The 17,777-nt window shown below is 36.6% G+C and overlaps 2 protein-coding genes and 1 non-coding gene across 3 annotated transcripts; 2 read left to right on the top strand and 1 right to left on the bottom strand.

Annotated features, from left to right (window-relative positions):
• Positions 1-2,118: 2,118 nt before the first annotated feature.
• Positions 2,119-12,172, top strand: LOC113769959 (DNA mismatch repair protein MSH5-like). Its single transcript, XM_027314307.1, has 33 exons — positions 2,119-2,147; positions 2,273-2,367; positions 2,580-2,660; positions 2,738-2,810; positions 3,409-3,472; positions 3,838-3,992; positions 4,108-4,209; positions 4,286-4,313; positions 4,400-4,431; positions 4,521-4,578; positions 4,810-4,896; positions 5,042-5,098; positions 5,723-5,824; positions 5,918-5,962; positions 6,494-6,571; positions 6,684-6,734; positions 6,836-6,917; positions 7,609-7,682; positions 7,795-7,894; positions 8,107-8,203; positions 8,302-8,391; positions 8,521-8,585; positions 8,689-8,747; positions 9,378-9,454; positions 9,531-9,617; positions 9,736-9,797; positions 9,889-9,950; positions 10,743-10,796; positions 10,895-10,980; positions 11,246-11,277; positions 11,369-11,392; positions 11,627-11,742; positions 11,857-12,172. Exons 1-33 carry the CDS (start codon positions 2,122-2,124, stop codon positions 11,932-11,934), a joined length of 2,379 nt encoding a protein of 792 aa, XP_027170108.1. The 5' UTR covers positions 2,119-2,121; the 3' UTR covers positions 11,935-12,172.
• Positions 12,173-12,256: 84 nt separating this feature from the next.
• LOC113770678 (GDSL esterase/lipase At5g55050) lies at positions 12,257-15,257 on the bottom strand. The gene is made up of 5 exons (XM_027315216.1): positions 14,928-15,257; positions 14,176-14,300; positions 13,071-13,310; positions 12,742-12,991; positions 12,257-12,630 (listed from the first exon to the last, which is right to left on the bottom strand). Exons 1-5 carry the CDS (start codon positions 15,205-15,207, stop codon positions 12,410-12,412), a joined length of 1,116 nt encoding a protein of 371 aa, XP_027171017.1. The 5' UTR covers positions 15,208-15,257; the 3' UTR covers positions 12,257-12,409.
• TRNAF-GAA lies at positions 13,369-13,441 on the top strand. The gene has a single exon. It is a non-coding gene; the product is annotated as a tRNA-Phe (tRNA).
• Positions 15,258-17,777: the final 2,520 nt, after the last annotated feature.

Below are 17,777 nucleotides of genomic sequence, written 5' to 3'. Positions count from 1 at the left end.
CTTCAAAATTTTGGCTCGAAACTCGACTCGAATGACAATCGAGTAGCTCGAGACTCGGCTCGAACTCAGTCAACCCGAGTTCAAGCCAAGCCGTTGATCAAGTTACTCACGAGTAGCTTGACTCGCGTACATCCCTATTCAGAAGTATCATCTAGCTTTTATAAAATATTAATAATTACATAAGAATTTCTTTCAATGGATTATAAATTTTTTTAATATGATTTTATTATGGAGGTGAAATTTATTCTTTATTTTTTAGATATTAATATTTTTAAGAACATAGAAGGTTTATAATGGTAGTTCTAGGCCACATTAGCTTGCATTGAAAATGTATTTAAACATTGATATTTAATTTTAGGATATAAAATTGGTTGTCAATAGGGTTTGTGTGTGGTTTTTTCTTTTTCTTGTGTGGTAAATATTGATACTGTATGTATAATTTGGAATCTTTTGGATGACTATTTAGTTTTAAAATTTATACTTGGATGGTTGTTAGGAATTAGATTTGTTGATTTGTGCAAAATGTGTAAGAAAATGATTGAATATACTATATTTTTCGTTTTTTGTCTTGTACAAAAAGGCAATTTTGTATATTGTGAGAAAATTTATCTTATTTGACCTATATTGTTACTAAACAATAAAAGTAAATGAGGTACATATAATTTTTAAAACTTGAGGGATGCTCTCTATAATTGTCAAAAACCTCAGGGAGGTTTGTGAAATTATCACTTGAAAAAAATTAAAACCATTTATGAAACTTCTTAAAGTCACCCAAAACACCTCACTATAAGCAAAACATTTTTTTTTTGGTAACTTGAAAACAACTCAAGTAAACTTTTAACATAAACCGATTGGAATTTTTGTTAGTACTTGCTACTTATGATTGTGGGTGCTATATTTTGCTCACCAAACTTACACCTTCATGCTTTTTGCTTTTATATTTTCAACCTTCTGTTCATATACTCATAATTTGTAAAAAATTAAACAATAAAGCAAAAAGGAAAAAAAGAAGTAAGGGAGGGCAGGGATGTTAACGAGTGATAATAAGCCACAGGGAAAGTTTCTAAATTCATCCCTTCTATTAAAAAGGACTTCAAAATCACAATAAATAGAATCCTACCTTTATAGCGCCTTCAGTTGTTTACTGCCGTCTTAAGCCCACGCCTTCAAAATCAGAAGCCCTTGATTATCAAAGGCGCATTTGACAACTTTAATCCACCACGCGTTCGTCTCTCATCTACAAAGGCATCACGTTTGGAGCAGCAGCAGAGTCCGACTGATTATTTCTGGACAAACGCATTGGCCACCCCTTCCTGTCATAAGTTGAAGCCTACAACACAGAATCAATTTTAAATTTCAGTTTTTCGCGCTCTTTCTCTGTTTTTCCCTGTAACGACATTCAGCCTATAGGATAATGGAAGAAGTCGACGAAACAGAGGCCACACCTCAGGTAATTCAATTTCGATAAAATAATCAATGTTTGTTCTGCCATTTCAATTCCAAAATATTTCAGCTGAGGTAGTTTGCTTATATGAGGATCACTGCAAAAATAACAAGTAGGCCTCAGGATTTTCCCGAGAGAATTTGAAGGATGGATATGTTCTTATGTTTGGATTAATATGGAAGAATTTGATGTGGAAGAACTAAAGAGTGTATTAAAGAAGATCAAATTTAGTGAATCTCGAGTCTGTAAATCATAAGCCGAGGAGATTTAGCTAATCGTCGTGCGATGTATGGTTTCAATTCACACCTTCATTTCGAGCTCTTCAGCAGTTAGAATCCATGTCTTCACTTTTTCTAATCTCTTCTACGGAATTTTGAAGTTTTTTAATTGACACCTGCTACATGAATTCGAGCTTTGAACTGAAAGCCGTATAGTGTTTCAGTAGAAGATCAATTTCTATATGTGACTCGGTCACTGTATGCTGCAAATTGCAAAAGATGTTGGAAACTTTTAGCCAAATTTAATGGGTTCTTGTCTCTTACATGTCGGCTTGTGCATTAATTCTCAACCAAAAGATAAGAAGTAGAGAGTACTGCCTTCTGATGTAGAACATTTTTTAGTGGTTTTTGTGCGCTGTTGACGATTTTCCTAAAATGTGCCTTTTATTGCAGGTCTATATGGCTTGTATCATGCAAGGTCATAGGTGCGCTCTCTTTTATATTGCACTCTAATGTTTAGAGTGTAATTAGATGTTAAGATAATGTTTGGGATTGTACATTAACTTTTAATCTCAGAAGAGTTTTGTGATAAATGAAATTGCATTTTCAGAATTGGAGTTTCATACTATGATTCCAGTATCCGACAGCTTTACGTGCTTGAGTTCTGGGAAGATGGAAGTGAAGATTTCCCGTTGGTAGATATGAGTATGAATTCTTCCCCCAGTAGAGCATAAAATTGCTTTTCCAGCTTTATGGTTTTCCGAATGGGATTTATTGGTAACATTCCCAAGTGTCTTTTGATTTAATGATAGTTTGGTTTTGGAGATCCCATCTGAAATTTGAGAAAAAGACAAATTGGCTTGGGATGTTTTGTTTCTTCTTCATGCATCTTATAAAATCCTCTTACTCTACTCCAGTAATATATCAAGCCAAACCATCCATCATTTACACAAGCACAAAAAGCGAGGAGCTGTTCTTGGCTGCTTTACAAAAAAATGGTATCTTTCTCACTCTTAAAGTGGCTAGCAAAAATTTCCTGCATGTCAAATCACTGTGACCTGTTTAAATATTGCAGACGGAACAAGTAATGCAGCTACTGTAAAGCTTGTCAAGAGTTCAGTATTCAGCTACGAGCAAGCATGGCATAGGTACGGAAGATACAGTAGGATGTTGCACTATTACATCCCCTTGGATAGTTCTGTTCAGTCTAAAAAATGAAGTGAATTTCCACTGAAGTGAATATAACTTGAAACTGCCCTATACTTCAACTTATTCTCTCTTTCACCAGTAAATTGTCCTTGCTTACAGTTTCATTGCAGTATTTGAATGTTTGCAACTTTCTTTTTTCTGTAAAATGAGGATATGTGTTCCTTATAACCATTAGTTGGCCACTAAAGCACTTCACAAATATGAGAAAATAAGGAATTAGCAGATTGCTACTTTCTTCTGTTTCTTGTTGGGCCGCTATGATGCAGAATCAATGTGGCAGAGTATGTCTATGATTTCATTTCCTTTCATTTGGAGCAATCCTGAACTTCCAAGTTCTTTTATGCATTACTTTCATGAGTTCTTCTGGTGATGCTGTCATCAAATATTTCATTAGCTTTGTTCTCACAGAGAATTTTATCATTCCACCAGCAGTTCGTTGCTAGATTCTTTAGTTAAATCAATTCTACCCAAATGGTATCATTTAATAGAGTGGTATGTTTCACATATATTCTTGTTTGTTTTTCTGTTCTTGTCCAGATTAATGTACCTTCGGGTCACAGGGATGGATGATGGGTTGAACATAAAGGAAAGAATGTCTTTTGTAAGTACAGATAATTTCTCGTTTCAGTGGTAGATTGATCTGTCATGCCTCTTATTATAAGCACTTTGTTTAGCTCAAATTGACTGTTCAATACTATGGGCTACTCCACAGGCTTTTCGTTCAAAAAGATGTTTGATGCTCTTTCCTCATGCTTTCTACAAGAATAGACTCTGGAAAATCTGCAAAGTTGAGATAGAACTAGTTTGGTGGTTAAGGGAGAATTTATAAGAGAACTCATGTTCCCATATATTTGCCAATGTCTTGAAGTAAAGAAAATCTGAGTATTGTAGTGTTACTGAAAATGAAAGATCAACTGTATCCAATCACTCACATCGTATCTAACCGGTTTCTTTTCATAATTTTAGCTGAACTCCATGATGGACATTCAAAGTGAGGTCCAAGTTCGTGCAACTGGAGGGCTTCTTGCGGTTCTAGAGAATGAAAGGATTATAGACACCCTTGAACAGAAGGAGTGTGGAAGTGCATCCATTGCTGTTGACTCAGTCATTGAAATCTCACTGTATCTTAACAAACTTGAATACTAAGTTCTCCAATTTTTGATTCATATGATCTGATTTTCTTGTTATATTTCATCCAAAAGTTTAGTGCAATGCTCTAATTAACAAAAACCGCAGAAACAAGTTTCTCAAAGTTGACTCAGCTGCACATGAGGCACTGCAAATATTCCAAATTGACAAACATCCAAGCCACATGGGGATTGGCAGGGCAAAAGAAGGGTAAATTATGAACCATAGTTGGGGTTCTGAGTTTATTAACTTGAAAATAACTATTGAAGAATACCCTCAAGTGCAGGTTCTCTTTATTTGGAATGATGAATAAGGTCAGCAGCTGCTGTTAGGTTTTAATAGCCTGTTCTAGTCTTAATTTGCAATTGCTGACTGGATAGGTAATTTCTGACTGTGCCAGTGTGTAACGCCAATGGGCAGACGTCTTTTGAGGTTAGTTGACAATCAAGAATCAACATTGTTACTATTGATCTGTCAGTGCTACCTCAATCCTCTGACCAATTAACTCAATTGTCAACTAGGAACTGGTTTTTGAGGCCTATACTGGACATTGAGAAACTGAACAAGCGTTTTGATGCTGTATCCTTCTATTTTGAAGTAGCACCATACCAGTGCTATTGGAGTTACTATTTATTTGAAGTGATGGAAAATGAGATTTGGTCGTATTTGAATGAAATCTTTGATGAAATGTTGCTAAAGAATTTATGCCCAGAGTTGAAGGTTTACATACTTTGAGACTATGTAATGCAGATGGCTGCAGGGATGTGTGGAATACCAGTTCATATTAGGTTTATTCTTTGACAAATCAAGATAACATTCTTCCATTCTGCTGAAGAACTTTTGGCCTCTTTGCGTGAAACACTGCAGTCCATAAAAGATATTCCTCACATACTCAAGGTGCATCCATATTCTCTTTGTTTCACCAAATATGCCCTTCGAGCACTTCTTTATTCGGATTTGTCGAGCACAACCAAATCATTGATGTTCCTGTAAAGAGTTGTTCTTAGTAGTTTAACATGGTGTGTTTTCTTTGTCTTTAAAGAAGTTCAATTCTCCAAGTTCTTTGTGCACAAGTAGCGACTGGAAAGCTTTTGTAAAGGTAGGTTTTTTCTGCTTCATTGTGATCATCTGGTTATTTAATTTGAACTAAAATAATAGCTAAAGTATATCATATTTGCTCAAGTTTGCATAAAAAAAAATTTGCTTAAGTTTACTAAAACCTTTGTTTATTAAGCATATATCACTTTCTGATTAAGTTTTGTCATGGAGATTGCTATAGAAATTTAGGAAATAAACCTCTGGTTGATGGAGCTCTCAATAAATTTTTTTGGACAAGCCTATATTGATATTACAATGGTCAGAAATGGTGTCTGCCATCAACTATTAGGTTGAAGCAACATGTTCTTTCACATCTGCATTAGGTTCAGGGTGGCTACACTTCTGATGTCTTTCTAAGTAAAAGTAAGGCTTAAAAAAAGACAATAACTGCATTGGTTTTTGTTGTAATGAGTTCTTTATGCTGTTATTTGTAGGTATTTGTCCACTCCTGAGCATTGAAGTTGTTATTGTCTAATGCTATACATTAAGATTCTGATAGGGAAGTATTTACTGGATAGGAGATGTCATCATCCCTTGTAGCTGGTGCTACTACTGCCATTAATTTTAGCCTATGTACTGTGTTATTATTGTGCCTAATTTTGTTTCATATGCTTTTGTTTTGTAGAGCATTTGTTCTCTCTTGCACATAAACAAAATATTTGAAGTTGGCATTTCAGAAAATCTTCAAGAAGAATTGAAGTATTTGAACTTGGACATTGTTGAACAGGTCGAATTAACATTTTAACTTGAATGTTTGAATTTGAATCTTCCCCTTTATGAAGTTGTGGCTTTTTTAAAATCATCTTTGAGTTTGTCGCAGGTTGAATTTTACCTATCTGCGGATCTGGCATATGTCTATGAATTGGTCAGATGTTTCTTCTGAACAACTTTTAATTCTATTATCTCATATTTTCTGGATTGCATAGGTCTTTCACTTGCAAATAGAACGTCCTTTAATTGTCAGAAGAGAAGTAATAATAATGAAAAGAAGCATGGAACCTTTGTTAGCATTTGCAGCTTTTGAGAAGCCAAATTATCCAAAAAGTTCAGTTTTTGTTCTTATGAAATTTGCATTTAAAGAGATCTTGTCTGCATCTATTTTTGAGGTCAGTTTTGATTTCATGATGTGCTCCTCACTTGTGGCTTTGGTTTATGCTTTCTTTGCCTGTGTTGTCGCATTTATTAGCATTTTACGAAGGGGGATATTGGGAATTTTTAATCAGCAGAGAGTTTTGCATATGTTGTTGTACTTGCTGAAGATCATTATGCTTGCTTATCTGGATTCTAGTTTAGCTTATATACAAGTAATGGACAATGGTTTGTATAGTGGACAACCATCTATACTTTCTTTCTTTCTGCTGTTTAGTTGATTTGTTGAGGCTGATTGCTGGTGTAGGTTGTTGGCGTTGTTGATGTGAATCGAAGTAAGGATAAAGGTTATGAGACTATTGTTAAAGATGGTTTTTGTGATGAGGTGTGACTTCTCTAAGTGGTATTTCTAAGGTTCTTAGGCTTTGCTGACTAGAGTATTTAACTTCTAATTTCTCTTTTGTGCTTTTCTGACAAGCTTCCTTCTTCATATGTAGTTGGATGAGCTGAGGCAAATATATGAGGAGTTGCCAGAGTTTTTGGAAGAGGTGCTAGCATTTAGCTTTTATTTTTTTTAATGCATGCATGAATGGCATGAAGGTTATTGTGTCTACACATTGTCTAAATTGATGTTACCACTTTTTTGCAGGTTTCATCAGTGGAACTCACACGGCTGCCTTACATGTCTGGAGACAAGTTCATTCCTTGTATTGTGTATATCCATCAGATAGGTACTATTTGCAATTTTTCTGCTCAGATTTACCTTGCAAAAGTTTGTCAGGATATAAAATTATCACTTACATCTAACTACTATGCGTATTTGGATCCTTTCAGTGTCTTTTTTTGGTTGTATTGTTTCTTTTTCTTATGTAAAGACCACAAACAGTTTAATTGTATACAGATATTATGGTGTTAAAATCATCATTGTAGTCAATCGATTCAATTTTGTTGGTTATGCAGCATTAATCTTCAAAATCCTTTTCAGTTCAATGGAATTTTTATTTTAAATTCTACAAATATGTTCACTAAACTGAAGATCAGGCCATGGGCGTCAAATGACTGATGATGATGTTGGAAGTATGAGAAAGTTTATCAGAAGTAATATTAGTTTCTTCGCATCATGAACCATATGGATTTTTTCACTTTGAACAAGAAACGATTTTAAATACCAATTTCCTTAAGTGGATCCTGTTCAGAAAACTTGGGAAGAGTGGTGCATCTACCTGTGACATTATGTACGCTGCAACAACTGTTTATACTTCTCATGTCCTAAGGAGCATAGATGCGTTTCTACTTGTTCCCAGTTGGGAAATAAGTGCAAATAATCTCTTAACAGATACATAGATGGCACATTGCAGAAGATTTTATCTGGTTTAGCTTTATTGGGTCTAATAATGACATTTGTTTGTAATTCATCTGCAGGGTACTTGATGTGCATTTTCCAAGAAAATCTTGACAAAAGCATGTTGGAAAAACTTGAAGATTATGAATTTGCTGTACGCATTTGACTTGTTATGTGAAATGCATAACCTTGTTTTTAGTTAACATTAATTTGCTGTTAGTGAACATTTCTTTACCTGCCATGGAAATTGGGTTTGGAATGTACAGTTCTCCGATGAGGATGAGAATACTAAGAAATTTTTTTATCGCACTGCAAAGACACGGGAATTGGATAGCCTTCTTGGAGATCTATATCATAAAATATTGGGTATGCAGTGAAGGTTGTGAACTCTTTCTGATAATATTTTCCATTAGCTTGAAATGGTATCTGTTTCTATTAAGAACATAGAATGTGATACAATTTCTGTATAAGGTGCAACTTCATATAATCCACAGCCAACTGGCAAGTTTAAAGTTAGAACTAGGTTTGATTTTTCCATCTTCCTGTTATCTTATGAATTTAATCTACTTCCTTCAAAGACATGGAGAGAGCAATCATTGGGGACTTAGTTTCTCGGATTCTTCAGTTCTCTTCACATTTAAAACAAGGTGTTAATTTTGTTGCTGAGCTTGATTGGTAAGCATCATAGTGATGACTACCTTTTCTCTCTAGTGCAAAAGTTCTGACTCTCTTGCATGACAAGTTTCCTGACAATTATTTGTGTTATATCCAAGTTTCTTGTCTTTAGCATTGGTTGCTCGTCAGAACAATTATGTGAGGCCCATTGTAACTGCTGAAAATTTGCTTGATATACTAAACGGAAGGTTAGCGCTATCCTGTCCAATTTAGAGAACATGCACTGATTTTATTAATTCTGTTTTCCTTGTGAATAACCAGGAACTATTACTTATTAAATTTGATAAGGCAGTAACAGAATATTTTCTGTTTGACAGACATGTACTTCAGGAAATGACAGTAGACACATTCATACCCAATGATACAAAGATTCTGCATGACGGTTAGGAAACTATACATGCCTCTTTATGGATTTAAGTTTTGGATTGATTTATCCTCATCTGCATGATTATTACGTTAAAAATTGCGTGTCTTTCATGTTTCAGGAAGGGTTAATATCATCACTGGCCCTAATTATTCAGGAAAAAGCATCTACATAAAGCAGGTGAATAACAGCATATACATATACACATATATATACATATATCTCTATACATATATATTTTTATATATTTATATGTATACGTATGTGTGTGTATAGATGCATGTATATATATCTGATGAACAGCAGTAGATGTTTCTTCATTGTTCCAATTTTGTGTTGTTTCTCGGCCACAAATGCATCCATGAGCTTAAGTACCTCGTTGTGTCCATAGATCTTGTATGGTGTATATCATGCAATTTAATTTTCCTATTATAAGCAGATGTGTTGGTTGTTCTACTTTTCAACTTGTCTAATCATTTACTAGCAAAATTAGAGTTGGAAACTGCATTAAAGTCCTCTATCTGTCAACATGCGTTCTCATCTGCTTTTTATTTCTTGATCTGCTAAATGCTTCTCGAAAAGCTAGCGTCACAATTTGCTGTGTTTCTGAATTTTCTGTATAAAAGCAACACATTCAATGATTTACCATTGTTTGGAAAGCAAAAATTTTATATCAGATTCTCATAGTCCAAGTAAGGAGGAAAATTTCAAATTGATGGTTTTGTTTGTATTAGTCCTTCAGACACTGAACTGAATTCACTTTTGAAATTTTGACGCCCCAGTTTCATATAAAGTATATACTTCTTTCAGGTCGCATTGATAGTTTTCCTTTCACATATTGGGAGTTTTGTACCTGCTGATGCTGCTATTGTGGGCTTGACGGATAGGTTTCACTTTTTGGTCACCCTAATTATAAACTATGTCATTTACTTTACCAACCTTGACGGGAACTTTATATTGTAGGATATTTTGTGCAACTGGGAGCAAATTCATGACAGTTGAACAATCAACGTTCATGATTGATTTGCATCAAGTGGGAGTGATGCTAAGGTATATGTAAAAGAGTAATTAGTCCACTAATGTGTGGCTGAGAGTGCTCATACAGTCATATATAGATTCTCAGAAGTACCTTGTGGCTCACATATAGAGTGCTCATACTACTGTGTAGGCATGCAACTTCTCGATCATTGTGCTTATTAGATGAATTTGGGAAAGGCACGCTTACAGAAGGTCAGTTTCTTCAGCAATTGTTGACTGTTAAGCTCTTAAAAGCTTCAACTTTTCTAACGTTGTTATTTAGAAATGACACAATTTATTTCAGATGGCGTTGGTCTTCTCGGTGGAACTATAAACCATTTTGTCTCGTGCTATGATCCTCCTAAGGTGTTGTTGGCATTACCTATTTGAGCATCAATCATGTTATAGGTGCAGCTTTGTAGGAAAAGCAGTAATTCACTCTGCTAAAAGGAGATCCCCATCACATCACAATAAAGGAGTTCAGTACTTGCCAGTTTCTAGGTTCCTCAACAGGAGCAGATTTCTCAAAAGAAGTAAAATCAAAATCACAGTGTTCATCTCGAAGAATTGTTATGCGTAGAAACAAATTAGAAATGCATGAAGGGGGATAGTAAAAAAGGATGGCCTATATCATGGTCTCTCATGCAGTCAATAATACCACCTTTACTGAGAGCTCTCTTTTCACCTGATCCTTGAACTACTTCCAACAAGAAAGTGAAGAGACTCTAGCTTTTTCCCGTAAACGGTAGAAACACACACACACACACAATTAGATTAGAAACACTTGGAAGTTACGCCCATTAAAACTGTAGAAACACAAGTGAAGAGACTCTAGCAACCTGATAAATTTTGTTGTTCAAGTTGATTCTCTATTTGAACATGCCTGGCATTTTTAAAACTTATATAAGAAAAGAAAACTGTTTTCCTCTCCCTGCTGGTAGTTGACACATATTATCTCTATTCCCCAAATGTTTGTTTCTTTTAAATATTTTCAACTCTTAATTAACACTCTCCCTAGTCAAACTCAGATAGTTATTTTGTGATGGTGCAAATCTTCCAAATATGCTAAAGACATGTAAAACCCTACAGTTTCTTGTGCGTTATATGTGGTTTTTACATTGTTGAGATATGCCTTTTGATCACTGAGTATGCTTGCAGGTTTTTATCTGTACTCATTTGACTGAGCTATTTGACAATAGCTGTTTGCTGGAGGTAGAACATTTAGCAGTGCTTGATAGGACTTGTGTATTCAAATTCTGAATGTTAACTATACTGGTTGAGTTACAATCTTGTAGCTTGACAACTTTCAGTGTGACAAGGTCAAGTATTACACCATGAGCGTGCTGAATCCAGACAATAAAGAGAATGATATTGAAGATATAGTGTTTTTGTATAGGTACGAAATTATTGCTTGGCTTCTGAATATAAATTCTTTCCAAAGTTCTGAAGAATTCTTCCAGGAATAAGGTCAATGTATTTTCTCATATTCTAGTTGATGGCTCACCTCAAACACTTAACTAAAATTTCATTGTGTTTATTGGTCCAGTATGAGTTGCATCTGTGGAGCTTGAAGCTCTCTTTCAGATCATGGCCAGATAAACCTTATCTCATATTGGTATCAGTTCTCTATCATGGTTGTTCTAACTCTTGTACTTTGGCAGGTTGGTTCCTGGACGTGCAGCTCTTAGCTATGGTAAGATTGAGAAATTTTAATGCACCTGCAACATGCATGTCAGAAGATTTACTAACAGCGGCTGAATTGATTTTCATCTGTTTATTTGAAGGTCTACATTGTGCACTTCTTGCTGGTATGTTTCAATTATAATGCTTTCCTGTTTCCTCAGAGAATTGATCAACTTTGTTGTTACTTTCTCTCAATTTAAGAAAGTGATGGACATGCATAGCATCTTAGAAATTGATGTCATAACCAGTGAACAAGTTCTTATAATTGTGGGTTTGGTATGGGTAAATATATGCAACCTGACATGGTTTGGTGCATAGAGAGGCTACTTTTAGGTATTAACTGTATCCAATCATGCTAGGAGTATTCGAGGGAGTCATAAAAAGAGCATCTCTTGTGTTGGATGCTATTCAAGACAACAAGCACATTGAGCGACTAAGCAATGAGAATATATCTGCTCGGGATCAGCAATACAAGGTGTTAATATACACGGATATAAACTGAATGAGTTTGTGTATCTAACTTTAAGCTGTATATTTTTTGCTTTTGGTGTGCCTGACTTTATTATCTCCTCGTACCGAGCAAATGCAGAATGCAGTGGACAAAGTGTTAGCTCTTGATGCCCTCAACGACGATCTATCTGTCTTCTTTCAAGACGTTTTTCCTTAAGCGCAACATAATTGCTATGCTTTTCTGGATCATGCGCATTCTATGGCTGCATTGCTGTGAATTCTGTTCTTTTCAGATTGTTATTCAGCAGATATTTGTTTTGAATAACGGGAACTTGGGCATATGCTTCTGTAGGAGTTATAAGCAGAGAACCAAATAATAGTGTAGCATTCTATGTCTGTTCAAAAATGCTTCTCACAAATATCCTCATTTAACTTCGAGGATAATCTGTTCTTTTTCGAGTTGAAGGTCATTTTATTGTTGTCGTTGTGTTCAACTCACTGATGAAATTATCTCATTATCTTGTAAGTATAGCCACATATGGATGATGAAATAAACATATTGTTAATTTGGTATGCAACATGTTGAGTATATCCAGGCGACACAACGATGACGGTATCCTCTTAGTTTTTGCTCCGGCACACACACAAATAAAAAGGGAAGAATACAACTTCTTGATCTCTCTAGTGCAATTTTATAGAGCAACCAACTGCTTGACATTAATGGGAGACACGTATGGCTGTGAACCAGAGTAGATGGTATCGACCATAATTTTATCCGTTGCTTGTGTGGGATGGACTTTATCCCAGAAGACGTGATCGGTTCTATTGGAGCAGTACACGGCCAGGGGCGTGCAAAACACGTCCGCATTTAGTTTTCCAAATCCACAACAAGCTGCCTTTGCCTCGGTAAAACCTAATAAACGTCGAAAACAGAATGATTCACATCAAAACTTGGTTGGTCATGAGTTTAATTAAAACAAGACTCCTTGACGTCGTAATTCAAGAAAACGCGAGTGGAGATTACCATAAGTTGCTGCGTTGTCAATGATGTCGAGGAGGACTGTATAAGTATCAAATAAGGAGTAGCTGAAGTCGTTCAAAACCGACTTCAGTCCCGCCAACATTGATGCAAGTCCTTGGTTGTATTTGATCGCCAAAGCGTTGATATCTTGATTGCATTGTTCATTGCCGGTGTCATGTCTTTGCCCTGGACAGCACCCAAGTGATCCTAGTCCAACCACAACAAACTTGCGAGCCCCCAAACTATGGATTTGCTGACCAAATTCAGTAAAGATCATCAGAAGCTTACACAAGTCGATAATGCATAACTTCTGTGGGATGTGGATGATGTACCTTCAACAATCCTTGGAGTGTGGAAATCATCTGATCAACGTACTGATCTGGAGTAACCTTCATAACTTTTCTGTTGTTTAAAGACTCGAAATAAGCGAAAGCATCATTGCTTCCAATCACCACAAGAAACAGAGATTTTGATAAATGCTGCTGTGCTGCAGCAGGTCCAAGCTGTTTCACTAGTCTGTCGTGCAGCGCAGTGAAATAATCCACTTGTTGGGGCAGAGAGAGCGTCTTGCGCTGTAAAACAAAGAGTCAGAGAGAATCAGTTCATAAAACTTCTTCACCATCCATCATCGCGGGGATAGCTCAGTTGGGAGAGCGTCAGACTGAAGATCTGAAGGTCGCGTGTTCGATCCACGCTCACCGCATGACTTTTTGAATCTTTTCCAAACGTTTGGATGGTGGGGCTTTTTCGGGCTAGCCCAAGGTTAAGTTTGTTAGACGTGCTGTTGGACTAAAGTACCAGATGGGAAAGATAGCCTTTTACACTTGAGAGAGGGCTTTGTCTCTGAGTGAAGTCAAGTTTTAGAGGTGGGCCTCATGCCAAAAGAAATGCACGGAACCACATCAAACAAGAATCAAGCCTTTTAGATTAACAGTCCCCCTTGTCATCAAATTTTTGGGAAATTCTTTGGTCCCAACTCCCAAGTGTGTGCTCTCCCATAATTCAGCACTGTAAGGCTTTTTGTTTTGCTTAGGTTGGACTTGTCGCACTCAGGCAGGAAACTACCTGTACCCGTATTTTGTGAATTTCCCCAGGGATCCATGAAAATACCTCTTCTCTAGATTTATATACTAACTAATATCTCATTCAGCAAACTTCATATATAGGGTCAGCATGAAATAAAATTTAATAATGGCTGACAGTTTTTTTTCCTTTTTTTACAGGTTATTAGATACACTAAAACTTTTCACTCGCACTAATCTCCATATTTGACCTTCTTTTTTTTAAAAAAAAAATTTCTTATGATGACCAAGACATTTTCCCATCCAATTGATAAGCAATCGCTTTGGTTGTTTTAATACGCGCAAATGGGAAAGGAATCCTGTTATCCTATGATTCTTGCAAGGATTAACCCCAGAAAACAAAAAATGTACTTACGAGGAAGCCTTGGCCGGTGGTGTTGAAGAGCCCTGATCCTCCAGATGCAAAACTTACTCCCTTGAGGAAAACATCGCTTGTATTGGACAAATATGGAGGGGAAGTCGGCAATCCCACTTTTTCAGCTGTCAAAAGTGCCGCATATGTGTATTAGAAAATCTCTCTGTCACTCGTCAAAAAAAAAAAAAATAATATTGAAGAAAGTATTCATTGGCGCAACCGTACGTAGCTTCAGAATTTAAAATCTCAGTAAGCAAAAGGACAAAAGGAAAGAAATGATCGGACACTTTTGTGGCTGACGTCTTTGTCAGTGCACTTAAGTTGTCATCTTCAAATAAATAATAGTAATAATAACAGAAGGCATGTCATCATCATACTCAAATTCTTTTCATACTCTTTGTGTTATTATTATGTGTATTTTTCAAGAAATGGGACTACAATAATTATTTTATTTTATGCTAGGCGCTTCCTGAAATCCATCCCCCTCTCCTTCTTTTGCTTCTTCGGAGTTAGCAAATTATTGCACGAAAATCAGCCATGTGGGGGGACTTTAAATGAAATTAATTGGGGGCAGGGAGTACCGAAACCAAAAATGGCCAAAACATGCATGCAAATTGCAAGGTTAGGAAGTGGCCAAAATAGACCCCATTAACTAACTTGATCGCCATGCAGTAAATGCAAGAATCATCAAGATGCAAAAGGGCAAATTCTTTTCTGTGATGGAGTAAATTTTTTGATAATAAATAATGTACCGATAAGATCTGCAGCGTTTTTGCCATTGCAAAATCTTCCGGTTGGTTTTCCACCAGGGTAATCAATGCCGTTGTAAGGGTAATTTGCCTTGAGAAGCGAGTCTTTAATGTAGTTGTTGTTGCCAACATCAACAAGAGAGTCACCGAAAACATACAAGGCCGGAACTGTTTGTCCTTCTGAGAAACTGATGAGGGCAAAGAAGAAGAAGAATAGGGACATATTTCTGAAGAAGCCGAAAAACCCAGAGCTGGCTATTGTGGAGGACCTGAGACAAGCCATGTCAATAAGGTTCCAGATACCTTTTCAAGGCTTCTCGATCCTCGACTTGTATGATGAGCATCTCCACTAAAGTTGGGGAACTGATGGATGGGTTTTATAGGGATATCCTAAGAGGCAGTGGAGAAGGAGTGCAACCCCGGTAATGTGAACGAGTAGAAGATTTGAGACCTTTTTTTTTCCTTTCTTGGTGGCTTTGATGGACACCATTTACTCGATCAACAAGTCGTGTCGATGTATAGATGCATGGCATTAACGCCAATGTCTGTTTTGACATCTAGTCTGGATATACATTACGATGGCCTGAAAGCGAAATTAATGGTTCGGAATTCTGCATCCATCTGAACTAAATCCAAATTAAAAGTCCTTAGAAAGTAGAAGAAGATACACTTAACATTAATTAATTAATCATTAATGCATGCAGTAGGAAAAAGAAGTTACGTAGTACGAAAACTTTATTACTCCTAAATAATGGTCCTAAAGTTTGTCCTCTAAATTCTCATTATTCTCATTCATGGACCTCAAGCAGTCAAATTTATGATAGAAAGAGAGGGGATTAAGTTTCACGCGCCTGTCAAATTCATGGGCTCGTGCCTCCGTTTCTTAGAACAGTAGAACGAGACGAGTCTCTCTCTAGAGTACGTGGTTCAAAGTCGCGGTCGCGTTTCGGACTGTTTTACGTTGGTTTCGATATATCGATCACGATTTCTATGAGACGTAAATTTTGAAGTATTTAATATTCTAAAAATTATGAATAATATTAAAAAATATACTAAATAAAATAATTAAAAAATGGTCCTAAAGTTTGTTCTCTAAATTCTCATTATTCTCATTCATGAACCTCAAGCAGTCAAATTTATGATAGAAAGAGAGGGGATTAAGTTTCACGTGCCTGTCAAATTCTCATCTCTCTAGAGGCGGAACCACATGCTATGTTGTTGAGGGTGGGCAATTCCCTCCAATTCATATTTGCTACGTACCATTTACTGGAGTGTTAGAAAACTGGGTAAAATACACTAAACCCCCTTGTGGTTTGGGTTATTATCATAAAGCCTTCTCATTATTTGAAAACCCCCAAAGAACCCCCTCATAGTTTGGACTAATTTGGATAATGAACGGAAATCATCCAATTTGACGGAAAAATATGAAATTCCAATATTAACCTTATTTCAACGTATACTAAAAGTTAGTTCAGGGTTTACATAAGATTTTAAAAAAATTTTCACTTTATTTGAGAATAAAGAAACATCAAGTGGCTCATTTGAAAATTTCAAAACTTATCATCTTCTCCAAATCTCCACTTTTTCCTTCAACAATAGTAGAATAGCCACCGATTACCACTGCATCTAAGCTCCTTCCATGGGTAATTGATCCGTGGTTTCTTTCTTAACTATAATGCAAATGTCCGAATGGTGATGAACTAAACAACATTATTGCTACTAATTTTCTTTGAAAACAACCTGCATACCAGAAAAATTCACTAATTTCACTAAAATAAATTCCCTAAATTCGCCATTATCCTACTTAGTACTGCTGCCAGAAAAACTTACGGCTACCCAACTTTCAAAGTTTCCCCAACAAATCGACAACAGCAGGTGAGAACTAGCAAAAGCCCAAGGTGATTTATCTACAATTAAAGAAGGGGGTCTTCTGCACAATCGTAGCCATCAAAATTCATAACAGAGAGCCCCCCAGAAATCTAGATTATCATCAAGGTTCTAACTTTCCAATAACTCTTCCCAGAAATGCAAATTTTGACCAGACGGGCAAAAACAAATCTTCCTCTGCAGCACAAGTCCGCACAGTAATCCTCCACCACCACCCTCATTTTTTCAGTTCCCTGAGTTTTCCGGCCACCTCCGTTCCATTCTTTCAAAACATTGGACGCCGTCGACGAAGACGACGTCGTCGATTCAGCACCATCCGACGACAAGTCCAACAACAAGAAGTCAAAGTCACAAGATTCTCCACCACATGACTGCATGCTCCTACTCGATCATCCTCCTTTTCTTTCTTGATCTCAACACCCATTAGATCACGGAAACTAATTGCCGACGCACCGCTGAATATTTCAAAATCGGAACAAGTGCTGCTGCAAATCGAAGTGGCGATGTTGAGGACTCCGTGAAACCTACCGGAAGGACGCCAGATTTGGACTGCAGTGAACGCCGGAGTTCCAATTGCGTCGGCCAAAGAGGGGAATTTCCGGAGGCAACTACTTAGTAGAAACCGTACAGTGCTTTCTGGTTTGCTGCACCAGTAGGGGGGAGAGAGAGGGAAAAGAAATAGAGAAGGAAAGAAGAAAAAAAGAAAGTAGTTTGGAGCCCCTGTTTGGATAAAGGTTGGTATTGATTTTGCTTCAGTTTTTCTGCCCCAGATGGTTCAAGAGAAAGAAGAAAAAGGAAGAACAAGGAAAAAAAGGAAAGGAAAGAAAAGAAAATGTAAAATTACCACATTAACCTTGATGTATTGTTATCACACTCGCTTATCAAGCATGTGTAAGTCACTCCCCGTCAAATTGGATGATTTCCGTTCGTTGCCCAAATTAGTCCAAATCACAAGGGGGTTCTTTG

This window comes from Coffea eugenioides, chromosome 5, assembly GCF_003713205.1.
Source record: "Coffea eugenioides isolate CCC68of chromosome 5, Ceug_1.0, whole genome shotgun sequence".
Taxonomy (NCBI): Eukaryota; Viridiplantae; Streptophyta; class Magnoliopsida; order Gentianales; family Rubiaceae; genus Coffea; species Coffea eugenioides.
Note: the sequence above shows the minus strand (reverse complement) of the source record. Positions and strands in the feature narration are given on the sequence as shown.

What these genes read in the sequence shown, in the direction of transcription:
- LOC113769959 (XM_027314307.1), top strand. Translation starts at nt 2,122, where the DNA reads ATGGCTTGTATCATGCAAGGTCATAG. An exon ending in TCAGTCATTGAAATCTCACT is followed by an intron (nt 3,993 to 4,107) that starts GTATCTTAACAA and finishes CAAAAACCGCAG; the next exon opens with AAACAAGTTTCTCAAAGTTG. An exon ending in CGTGCTATGATCCTCCTAAG is followed by an intron (nt 9,951 to 10,742) that starts GTGTTGTTGGCA and finishes GTATGCTTGCAG; the next exon opens with GTTTTTATCTGTACTCATTT.
- LOC113770678 (XM_027315216.1), bottom strand. Translation starts at nt 15,207, where the DNA reads ATGGCTTGTCTCAGGTCCTCCACAATAGCCAGCTCTGGGTTTTTCGGC. An exon ending in CACTCCAAGGATTGTTGAAG is followed by an intron (nt 12,992 to 13,070) that starts GTACATCATCCA and finishes GAATTTGGTCAG; the next exon opens with CAAATCCATAGTTTGGGGGC. An exon ending in TGACAACGCAGCAACTTATG is followed by an intron (nt 12,631 to 12,741) that starts GTAATCTCCACT and finishes GACGTTTATTAG; the next exon opens with GTTTTACCGAGGCAAAGGCA.